The sequence below is a fragment of the Neoarius graeffei genome, chromosome 2, assembly GCF_027579695.1.
Source record: "Neoarius graeffei isolate fNeoGra1 chromosome 2, fNeoGra1.pri, whole genome shotgun sequence".
In the NCBI taxonomy this organism is placed as follows: Eukaryota; Metazoa; Chordata; class Actinopteri; order Siluriformes; family Ariidae; genus Neoarius; species Neoarius graeffei.
The window spans coordinates 25,965,553-25,977,602 of NC_083570.1; the positions used below are offsets into that span (position 1 = coordinate 25,965,553).

Genomic DNA, 12,050 nt, shown 5'->3' on the forward strand with positions numbered 1-12,050 from the left:
CTTGGTGTCATACGAATTTCAGCCAGAGTGGCTGGCAATAAGTCTACCCAATTCTTTGAACCTATGGCCTTAGTTAGTCTTTCAATGTTCGATTAGTACGTTCTATGATACCAGAGGATTGAGGGTGGTACGGAATGTGAAAAAGCCAGTTTAGTGAGATACTTGCAAAGGTTTTGTGTGACTTTCGAGGTAAAAGGGGTACCTTTGTCTGAGTCTATGGCGTCTGGAACCCCATAACGAGGTATTATTTCTTTTGCCAGAATACGAGTAACTACCTTCGTGTTTTCTCGAGAACAGGGAAAGGCTTCTACCCATTTAGAGAATTTGTCCACAATCACCAGGAGATATTTAAACGGCCCGCAGGGAGGCATGTGTGTGAAGTCAATTTGCCATTCTAGGAATGGAGACGTAGGTATGGGTAAACACTCGTGTTCCGCGCCTGCTTTAGAGGGGTTATTTTGTGCACAGATGAGGCATCTCTCGCGAATTGAGTCCACCGAGCTGTTTAAATTGGCTATACAAAAAAGTTTGTTCATGTCCCCCTTCACCCCCCTTCATGCGTGGTGTCACGCCGTGAAATTCGTGCACGAGGAAGGGAAGGCAATGAGATGGAAGACAAAGCCGACCATCCTGACTGTACCATAGGCCATCAGAGGCAACATAAGTGCCTTGTAACTGCCAAAAGGCAGAGTCATTTGGAGAGGCTGAAGCCTGTAAAGAAAAAAAGATCTAAGTCAGGAATCAGCGCGCTGGCAAGGCAAGAGGTATTACACGACGAAGGATCTAGACCAGGAGACATGACACCAGAGGCAGCAGCAAGTTTTGCAATACGATCGGCAAGAGAATTACCCATGATTTCAGGTGTGTTTCCCAAGGCATGCACCTTAGTTTTAACTATGGCGAGTGACCTAGGGAGATGACAAGAATCAATGAGATTTTGTACTAAGGTAGAGTGAGAAATGGGCTTCCCGTCTGCGGCGTGGAAGCCTCGAGACTGCCAAATCTTCCCAAAATCATGAGCCACACCAAAGGCGTAACAAGAGTCTGTGTAGATTGTGACATCCTTGCCCTGAAACAAAATACAGGCACGCGTAAGAGCATACAGTTCAGCTGCCTGAGCCGAGGAGAAAGGAAGAGCGTATGCCTCAATATCAGGCAGTGAGCACACAGAGTAACCACAGAGGAAAACACCGTCTGAGGGTTTAGAACAAGAGCCATCAACAAAAGGTACTTCCCCTATCCCTAGAGGGCTGGAGGAGAGATCGGACCTGATACTTGTAGTATGTACGATTTCAGACAGACAACCATGGGCAATATCATCTACGTAAAGTGTCATCCTGAGAATTAAGGAGGCGTGCGAGAGCGTGACCTACAGTATCGAAAGAGGATGTGGCATGAATTTCGAGATTGTCAGTAGAACAGAGAATGGTTTCATATCCGGAGCGGCGCTGCACAGCCATATGTTGGGTCTGTAAATTTTGCAACACTTGTTTAACTTGATGTGATGAGTGCAAGATCAGTGAGTGAGACAAAACCAATTTTTACGCGTCTAAAACCATCAGAGCACATGTGGCGACAGCCCTTAGACATGCAGGTAAGCCTTGAGCAACAGTGTCTAACATTTTTAGATAAAAACGCACAAGGACGCACACCCCCCCAATGCTCCTGGGCCAACACCGCAGAGGCTGTGCCTTGGTGTTCACAGGCATAGAGATGGAAGGGCTTGGAGTAATCAGGTAAACCCAGGGCCGGGGCAGAACAAAGAGCACTTTTGAGGGAGTGATGAGCGTCCACCATAGCGTCAGTCCAGGTCAAAGGGTGTTGCAGTGGATCGTGATGAGAGATTGCAGAACGGAGAATCTTGTCATATAAAGAGCAGTCAGGGATCCATTGTCTGCAGTAATTGATAAGACCCAGGAAAGCAATCAGTGCATGTTTAGTTGCAGGGCGCTTTGTGTCTAGAATCACCCGCACCCGATCATATGACAGCTTACGACAACCTGGTGAAAGTTCAAACCCCAAATACTTAACAGTGTCCATGCAATATTGCAGCTTGGTCCTGGAAACCTTAAAGCCCTTGTGCGCCAGATGTTGGAGCAGGCATAAGGAAGCATCTTGGCAGATTTCTGGTGACTCAGCAGATACCAGAAGATCATCTGCGTACTGCAGGACCACAGAGCCCTGGAAGAGGGAGAGGTCACAGAGTGCGTCATGAACTACGGCTGAGAAAACAGCAGGAGAGTCAATGAAACCTTGAGACAAACGTGTCCAGGTATACTGTCTCCCCCTGTGCATGAAGGCAAACAAAGGCTGTGTCTGCTCTTCAACAGGAACGCTGAAAAAGGCAGAACAGAGATCAATAACGGAAAAACAGCAATGATGAGCAGGAACTTGTGACATTACAGAGGAAACGTCAGGTACAATGGGTGCAACAGGGACAATCAGTTCATTAATCTTACGTAAATCCTGCGTAAAACGCCAGGTACCATCAGGTTTAGGTACTGGATTGATGGGGGTATTGTACGAGCTAGTACACGGCCTCAACACGCCTTGCTCGAGAAGAGACTGTAGGATGCCATCAATCCCCTGAACCTTAGCTTCAGAGAGAGGGTATTGTTTAACATAAATAGGAGGCATATGTTTAAGCTTACCCTCATAAGGCACACAGTGAACCAGGCCAACCTCGTCCTTGTGTTCCGCCCAGAGGGAGGAGGGGAGAGCACTCAAAGGATCTGTAGGAGAGAATACAACAGGGTTTACATCTGCAGTACAAACAGCGGAGATATTTGGGACAGTCATACACTAAGAGCGATGAGCCAAGGCGGGAGGCAGAAAGTCAGGGGTGCAAATAATCATTATGGATCCCTGAAATGAAATGGATAAATGTAACAGACTCATTAGATCGCGCCCCAATAGATTAAAGGGACACTGTGGCATAAACACAAAAGAATGATGTGTACGAAGTGCTGTGTCGGCGGGACAGGTTACCAATAATTGAGGAGTGCAAGGGGAGGAGAAGGGGACCCCATCAGTTCCCACAGAGCGAACGGTTTTGTTAGAGAGAGGGCCCTCGTAGGGCTTTCCCACAGAGGACATCATAGCACCAGTGTCAATTAGAAAAGGAAGCACCTGTCCATCTATAGCTAATTCTACGACAGGCAAATCATTGGCTAGATAAGAGTCGAAAGAACAATGTAGCATTACGGGGTCACAGCTCTGTAGGCACCTCTAAGATTGATATGGGCCTGTGGGGCGTTGCTGCGCAAAAGGATTTACCATAGGGGCAGCCGGTGGCGGCTGCTGAACATTAGAAGGAGGAAGGGGAAACGTATCAGAAGATTGAGGGTTGGGGGGTGAAGGGGAAGCATATGCTGCGAATTGGCTTCATCCGCCTTTTTCTTTCTACACTCATGTTGCCAATGTCCTTCTTTGCCACAATAGTGGCACGCTCCAGAGCGTACCCTACCTTGTGGGCGGATGCTCGAATTCTGATTCTTTTGTCGTCTATTCATGTCTCCACGGGGCTGCGAGTACGATTTTCCACCGGCCACAGAGAGGCAGGCTACCTGCTTACTATCCAGAATACCATCTCCCTCCATAGTTCTAATTCTTTCCCCTAGGGTTTTTATCATCATATTGCTACGGTCACTTAAATGATATTTCAGAACCTTCTGTATGTCCGGACGACAATTATTCAAAAATGTTGAAATAAAGAGCGGGTTGGCTTGCTGCTGATCTAATTGCATGTTTCCCAGACAAGTCCACGTCTTGCTAAAACACGTCAGAACCTTTGAAGTGAGTTCAGCCTTCTCCTGTTTACAATTAGTAACCTGTGAAAGATCACGGTTAGCCTGCTGTTGTGAGAGCAGATAACATGTCAATTGTGCCTTTAATTCCTTCATAGCTTTACAGGTATTCTTCCAGTAGAAATTAAACTCATTCTTTGTGGTGGTTTTGCCGTCACCTACTTCTATCTTAGTTTTAACCACTTCGTATTCATCATTCTTAGGATCTAGACATGGCACTGCAGCTATTAATGCAGTTTCATCATAACTGTCGCCTAGGACGGCATGAAGGATAAAACGGTAATCTGCGGCGGTATATCTGGTCCCACATCATCGTCAGAGGCGTTGTCTGTATTAGAATCGTCAGTCTTGTTTTTTAGTAATAGTGTATTTGAGCTTACAGAGGGTTTTTTACCTGCTTTGGGTTTCTTAGGTTTAGCACCTGTGTCAAGAGATGCAGGCGCGCTGGGAGCATTATCAGCAGGGCATGAAAGGTTACTTAAATCCAGATATATTTTTGTGACCGGTGTGGATGCAGGAACGTTATTTGATCCCTCATACAGCGACGGTAGAGCGGAGGTTGTAGGTGGTGTGATAACAGGTGTAACAGTAACAGATGTAGACAAAACGGGTTTTGCCTTATCTTCAGGCTTAGGGCATGGTACTGATTTTTTTTTTTTTGCTCCTTAGTTTCTTTAATTCCGTGAAAATCATCCCATATTGATTTCATTCTGACCCATTCTAAATAGCCTTTAATCATATGATCATAATCCCATTCTGGGTCGCCCAATCCCTCGTAAATTAGTTTATGTGCCGAAGCGAGGTATTTTGGTTTAAAAGTGCCTGCGCGAGGATGGGTCAAAAACTGAGGCTGGGATTCAGTCCAGCAGGCCAAATTATCTAACCACGGATTGGTGTAAAATGCTAAACCACAGCGATTCATCCAATCCCGTGGGTTTCCTCAGGGTCCGGTCTGGGTACCTTAACACAATTTCCCCCCATGGTGACACGAAAGGGCCGTCTCGAGATAAATTATTCTGTGGTAACTCGCACAGATGCGCGTGCACTAATTCTTCCTGTGGCAACTTCACGGGGATACACTAATCATTCCATGGCAAATCACACGGAGATAAATGGGTTTTCAGATACTACCAACCAGGCGGAAGTCCCTTAAAATAAGAGATTTCTTACCTGATCAGGAGTATCCCGGATGAGCCCCCAAACTGTAAGGTCTTCCTCCCCAACCAGAGCGATCACACTCTCGCAAACAGGTCCCTCCGTGTCACCCAGAATATTCTGGGGTGATTTGTGAAAACAGACAAGAACCCGGAGATTAGTTTCCCATCTTTATTTCACAGCTTCGCCAAAGACGACAGAATACAAAAAGGTTTTTATACTGTGTGTGTGTGTGTGTGTGTTTTGTTTTGTTTTTTTTATATCTGTAACTGGGTCAGTCTGTAAGCCCTTATCAACAATTCTACTCAAGGTTGACTGAGAAAGGAATGCATGCTGGAGAGAGAGAGAGAGAGAGAGAGAACCTTCTGTATGTGTGAGTGAAACCTTGGTCCGAGCAGGTCACATCTTAATTACGTCAATAAGCAAAATATTCTGATAGGATGTTCAGACAGATATCAAAGGCCATTTCTTATCAATAATGTTCTGATGTACAGCCTATTCTCAAGATGGAACACAGAGCAATCAGGGCCGTAACTACCATTGAGGACACCGAGGTCATGTCCTCGGCATTTTTTTCCCACGGTATCTTTTTTTTTTTTCACTCAGAAATGTGAAATTAATATATGATGAAAATCGTTCTGACTTTGATCGGTGGAAAATTCTAAATTCAGCTTGCATCCCCCTGTTCTCATTTGTTTGTCTAAAAATAAAGTCCACATAATCATTTTTAAACGAAGCTGAAATATCCGACATTGGAAACATTTCATATTAGGCAGCCTCGCGATAGTCAGCTAAGCACCACGGGATATACAAGAGTTGAGAAGTGTTCTCATCAAGGTCCGACTCCGCAGCCAGTCAGTTTGTCAATTAGTCGTGGAATCTGAAAATTGACATAAGATGAAGTCTACTACACTAAAACAAACCAAACTCAGCTTTGGAAAGTCAACAAGTGAGAGAAAAAGAAAGAGGGAAGAAGGTGAGTTAATTTTGTCAGTCTTATGTGCCAGAATGCTTATGATCATTAAAAGTGCAATTTTAATTAGCATTTCAAGCAACAACAGTGGAAGCCACTTAGCTAGATAGGATTTTTGTTTTCCAGGTGGCACAAACTCTTTTATTCTCTCTCTCGATTTGATTTGGTGCGTTTCAGATCAGAAAAGGCTGGACAGTCGTGATCTGTTGTTTATGAAGTTATTGGGTACTGACGAGACTTGAGCTATTTTGCTAACTTACCAGACTATAGGCTAACGTGAACACAAGACACTATTGTTTTGATCATTGGTTGTATTTTCGAACGGAAATGAAAACGGGTAGCAAACTTATTATGTTCACATTTTATTTACAACATGATGTACCACCTCTGACTGCTTTCTGTCAATCATGAACAGCCCAGCCGCGTTCACAGCTCCTCCTCCGATCACCAGCTGGAGATGAGCCTCCTCTCGGGAAGTCTTGTCCCGCCCCTCTTATTGACTCCCGTCTCCAGTGAGGCTCAGTCTCCGAATGTGACGTTTTAGTCGGTTTTGTCCAATAACCGTCTAGTATTTTGCTATTGAAAAAGCAATTGAAGTCCATTCAGGCTCGGCTAGATTGCGTTCTCACTCACTCACACTCCATCACTCACTCACTCACTCACTCTCGCGCGCGCGCGCGCACACAAAATACTTTTGTGATCGTGCAGTTTTGAAATTGTTAAAATAAACATGTTCACCTACATGTTCATCTTGTTGGGCTTGTGATTTTGACTCGTTTCCAAAATGTATGAAAAGTCACCATATTAGGACATTTTTTTTTTTTTGGCAAATAAGATGTATCGCAATGTTTGACCTCGGTATTTGAAAAATCCTGGTTACGGCCCTGAGAGCAATATGTCCTTACGACAGAAATGGAATTTTTAAACAATGTCTAGCTGACCAGAAGGTCATTTTTAACTGTTTCTAGCTGAACAGAATAAATCCTTTACAATTATTAAGAATAAATCCTTACAATTAAGAATAAATCCTTACATGCTATTTCACTTTCCATGTCTTCAGTGTTTTACATGGACATGCACACGTACATATTTAATTCAGATTAAATGTGTGCTGCTGGAACACGTGTACATGCAGCCAGTTGGCTATTATTTCTGAAGCACAGGAATACAATTGTGCATGAATACAGTATTTTAAACATGTTTGAATACCATTTGAAATATCTATAGAGCATCTTTACACCACTTTCTTCTTGCATCTTTTGTACTTGATTCAAACATCTTGTCTTCTAAATTGTTGCCTCAGATGTGAAATTGACTCAGCAGAGACACAGTTCTGTTATTCATCACCATTTCTCCAGCTTTCAGCTTGTTTTAAGCAATGGTCTTGTTTCAGGAATATTTACCCAAGTTATAAATGGAATAAAACACAGTGAGGCATGCTGTTTATAGAAAAATAGCTAGTATGATGCAGCCTGATGGGAAATGGAAGTGTTTTCTTCCTTTCATGCCACAGCAAATTATCAGTGATTTTCTTCATAAATGACACAACGTACATTCTCAACATTTAGTTACAATTTTACATCGTGGGACTATCCTGTGGCGGAAAACTTCCAGGCAGTTTCAGACTAACACTTGAGACGGATTCTATAAATGCTAAATAAACGTCTCCTTGCAGAAAACTTAATTATCAACAAGTTAAATCATGATATGTTTAGATTATGTGGAGCAACCGTCATACAAATGATCACAAATTAGAACAAGAGCATTTAATATTAGCCTTGCAGTCAGCACTACTATCAGCTGCTACTATAGAAAATTAATCAACACGGTCTGGCCAGTCAGAATCAAGAATGCAGCCATGCTGTGGTATAAAATAGTTGGTCAGAACTGGTGATCTCAATCACGTCTTGTTAAAGGACATGCATCTTTTCCATTGAATTTCTTGCTTTCGTTCTTCTTTCTAGTGAAGAATAAGATGCTGTATCGGGCCACTGCCTGTGTTAAGATGCAGAAGACTGTACGCATGTGGCTGTGCAAGAGAAAACACAAACCTCGGTAAGCATTCGTTACCTTAGAACCACAAATAGGCAGGGATTAAAATGTACAAAATTAGTATTTTGCTTCCACTATGTTGATCATATTTTAAATCCTATTAGCCAGCTTCTTATACAAATCCCTCATTGCTAGGGAAGATATTAAGGAAGTGTTGCTTTGCTGGGAAAAGTGATGTGTTGGCAAAATTGTGGAATTGCATTAAGGGTTTGGCATGTGATTTTATTTTATTTTTTAAATTCTCACAGACTACTTCTGACTTGCTCACTACTCAAAAAAAAAATCTATACTTTCTACTCACTACATTTTCAAACACATCTGTATAATCATATACAATAATAGTAAAGGTATACGGTGACTACAGTGGTGTTTGAAAGTTTGTAAACCCTTTAGAGTTTTCTATATTTCTGCATAAATATGACCTAAAACATCATCAGAGTTACACACAAGTCCTAAAAGTAGATAAAGAGAACCCAGTTAAACAAATGAGACAAAAATATTATACTTGGTCATTTATTTATTGAGGAAAATGATCCAATATTACATATGTGAGTGGCAAAAGTATGTGAACCTTTGCTTTCAGTATCTGGTGTGACCCCCTTGTGCAGCAATAACTGCAACTAAACGCTTCTGGTAACTGTTGATCAGTCCTGCACACCGGCTTGGAGGAATTTTAGCCCGTTCCTCCATACAGAACAGTTTCAGCTCTGGGATGTTGGTGGGTTTCCTCCCATGAACTGCTCGCTTCAGGTCCTTCCACAACATTTCGATTGGATTAAGGTCAGGACTTTGACTTGGCCATTCCAAAACATTAACTTTATTCTTCTTTAACCATTCTTTGGTAGAACAACTTGTGTGCTTAGGGTCGTTGTCTTGCTGCATGACCCACCTTCTCTTGAGATTCAGTTCATGGACGGATGTCCTGACATTTTCCTATAGAATTTGCTGGTATAATTCAGAATTCATTGTTCCATCAATGATGGCAAGCCGTCCTGGGCCAGATGCAGCAAAACAGGCCCAAACCATGATACTACCACCACCATGTTTCACAGATGGGATAAGGTTCTTATGCTGGAATGCAGTGCTTTCCTTTCTCCAAACATAACGCTTCTCGCTTAAACCAAAAAGTTGTATCTTGGTCTCCTCTGTTCACAAAACATTTTTTCAATAGCCTTCTGGCTTGTCCACATGACCTTTAGCAAACTACAGATGAGCAGCAATGTTCTTTTTGGAGAGCAGTGTCTTTCTCCTTGCAACCCTGCCACGCACACCATTGTTGTTCAGTGTTCTCCTGATGGTGGACTCATGAATATTTGGCTAATGTTAATGTGAGAGAGGCCTTCAGTTGCTTAGAAGTTACCCTGGGGTCCTTTATGACCTTGCCGACTATTACACGCCTTGCTCTTGGAGTGATCTTTGTTGGTCGACCACTCCTGGGGAGGGTAACGATGGTCTTGAATTTCCTCCATTTGTACACAATCTGTCTGACTGTGGATTGGTGGAGTCCAAGCTCTTTAGAGATGGTTTTGTAACCTTTTCCAGCCTGATGAGCATCAACAATGCTTTTTCTGAGGTCCTCAGAAATCTCCTTTGTTTGTGCCATGATACACTTCCACAAATGTGCGTTGTGAAGATCAGACTTTGATAGATCCCTGTTCTTTAAATAAAACAGGGTGCCCACTCACACCTGATTGTCATCCCATTGATTGAAAACACCAGACTCTAATTTCACCTTCAAATGAACTGCTAATCCTAGAGGTTCACATACTTTTGCCACTCACAGATATGTAATATTGGATCATTTTCCTCAATAAATAAATGACCAAGTGTAATATTGTCTCATTTGTTTAACTGGGTTCTCTTCACCTACTTTTAGGACTTGTGTGAAAATCTGATATTTTAGGTTCTATTTATGCAGAAAAATAGAAAATTCTAAAGGGTTCACAAACTTTCAAGCACCACTGTATGTTTTGTATGAAATGTCGCTAAACCCCACATTTGTATTTCCACCAACATGGCCGACATCTAGGTTTCTATTTTGCTTTGATGTCACTTGCAAGTCAAGGATTTGGAAGGTCTGGCTTCCCATTTGTGAAGTCAGAGTTACGAGTATATCATGTTCAAGTGTTTTTTTTGTTTGTTTGTTTGTTTGTTTGTTTGTTTGTTTTGTTTTGTTTTTATTGGCGCAAAATGAAAAATAGCAGACACAAGATTCCTTTTCACTTGCTTCTTGGGGAAATCCTATTTTTATTCTGTCCTTTTCCTTGAGGGCCATTCAGGTGCAACTGCCAAGTTGGTAACTCGTATTTACCATAATTCCGAAAATATATGAATGTAGAATTTATCCACCTATTTTTCGGAGTAGCCTACTTCAGTTTTTCATGCTTTGTTTGGCAGTGCAAGCTGTTGTAGGTGTAACTAGAAATTTTCTGGAAAACTGCCATTCTTGTACGACTAGCTCACTAGCTTTAGCAATATGTCTGTAATATGCCTGTCTAGCCTTGTTGAAGACCTCTATGGCCTGGAATGAGTGCACGCAGGTGGGCAGGTCGGTAGAATTTCAAGAAATATAGCAAAGTTTCGGAGGAAAAAAATCCCCTACTTTACCTTTTAGCTGTTGTTGGTTAGCCTTAGTTAATGTTTTTGCATGTTGCTGGTTCCTCGCACTAATTCTAGTGCCACTAGAGGCACTAATTCACCACCACGAATTTTAAACATCACTTAAAGTAAATTTAAGTTGATTACATTTCTACTTTAACTTGAGTGCAGAGTTTGTAGCAGGACTTTAACAGAGTATTGTGTTCTGTAGATGTAAGCTCTCTCCAGAAATCACTAAGGTTAAATGCGACATCCATTGTACTAAAGATGATGTTGAATCATCATAAGAAATAACTAAATTGATTTCAAACTATTTCTCTTAAATACTTACTTTCTTTAAAACAGTGCTTAAGCTTAATATTATGCAGAAACATGGAGTTTAATGAGGGTTTGAGATTGCTGTAGTGTCCATGTAATAGATGGTGCAGAGGGACCTCCAGCCTAAATGTAAATTGCTCTCATGGAAGTAAGAGTAAAATTAATGACCTTACGGTAATAATGTTAATAATATTAAAATTGTTGCATGTGCAGAATTTAAGTAGTGACTTTGATGAAGCGGCATAATTAAACTATTCGGCTATTTTGGAGGCTACTGGGAGTTAGTAATCAGGCTGAGGTCACCTGCACACTGGAAAATTGGATACAGGTTTGATTAATATATATGTGTGTGTGTGTGTGTGTGTGTGTGTGTGTGTGTGTGTGTGTGTGTGTGCCAGCATCGACGGCCTGGTGAAGCTGCGCAGCCTGAAGAAGCGGATCAGCATGCTCAATGAAGTTGTGACTGGCCTCAAAGAGAGCAAACAGGAAATGAGCAAACAGATCCAGGACCTGGAAGTCTCCATTGACACACTCGTATGCAAGATTAAGGTGTGTCATTGTGTGCACAATGTGTGTCCTGAACTTTGACCTGGATTTCATGAGCACTTCATGTCTGATTACACCAACATTTTATCACATGGGCACCTTTTTTAAAAATATTTTTATTTATTTATTTAAACATTCTTTTTTTTTCTCCAAATGGAAGGAAGAAAATACTTTATTTATTTATTTATTTATTTATTTATTTGTGCTCCACCTTTGTAAAATGAGGGACTTGAGGGGAAAAACTATGCCATGTTGGAGGGAAGTAACAAGACAGTTGTGGAATAATTCTCGGAATGTGGAGGAAAGAACTGGGGGACATGAGAAAAAAGGTGAGGGAGACATTAGAGGGGAGGGAAGAAGTGAGGAACTTTTGATCAAAGATCCGAGGGAGGTTGGAGAAAGAATTGGGGGACAAGGAGGAATGGACCAAGAGGGAAAAGGTGAGCGTCATTGGATTGGGGGGGACAAGGAACTTGAAGGAAGAACCAAAAGACCAAGGAATGTTTGAAGATTGAAAACCAGGGTTTTGAGGCAGGATTTGAAGGGACTAAGGGATGTAGAGGGAAGAACCAAAGGATCTAGAGAGATTTGGAAGGAATAAC

At 42.0% G+C, this 12,050-nt stretch overlaps 1 protein-coding gene across 4 annotated transcripts in view; it reads left to right on the top strand.

Annotated features, from left to right (window-relative positions):
• myo6a (myosin VIa) overlaps positions 1–12,050 on the top strand; it is a 249,236-nt gene that overhangs the window by 171,124 nt on the left and 66,062 nt on the right. For all 4 annotated transcript variants that reach the window (XM_060914027.1, XM_060914026.1, XM_060914029.1 and 1 more), the window contains 2 exons: positions 7,899–7,989; positions 11,301–11,451. In XM_060914027.1, the coding sequence (XP_060770010.1) occupies positions 7,899–7,989; positions 11,301–11,451 (242 nt within the window). The remainder of the gene's footprint in view (positions 1–7,898; positions 7,990–11,300; positions 11,452–12,050) is intronic.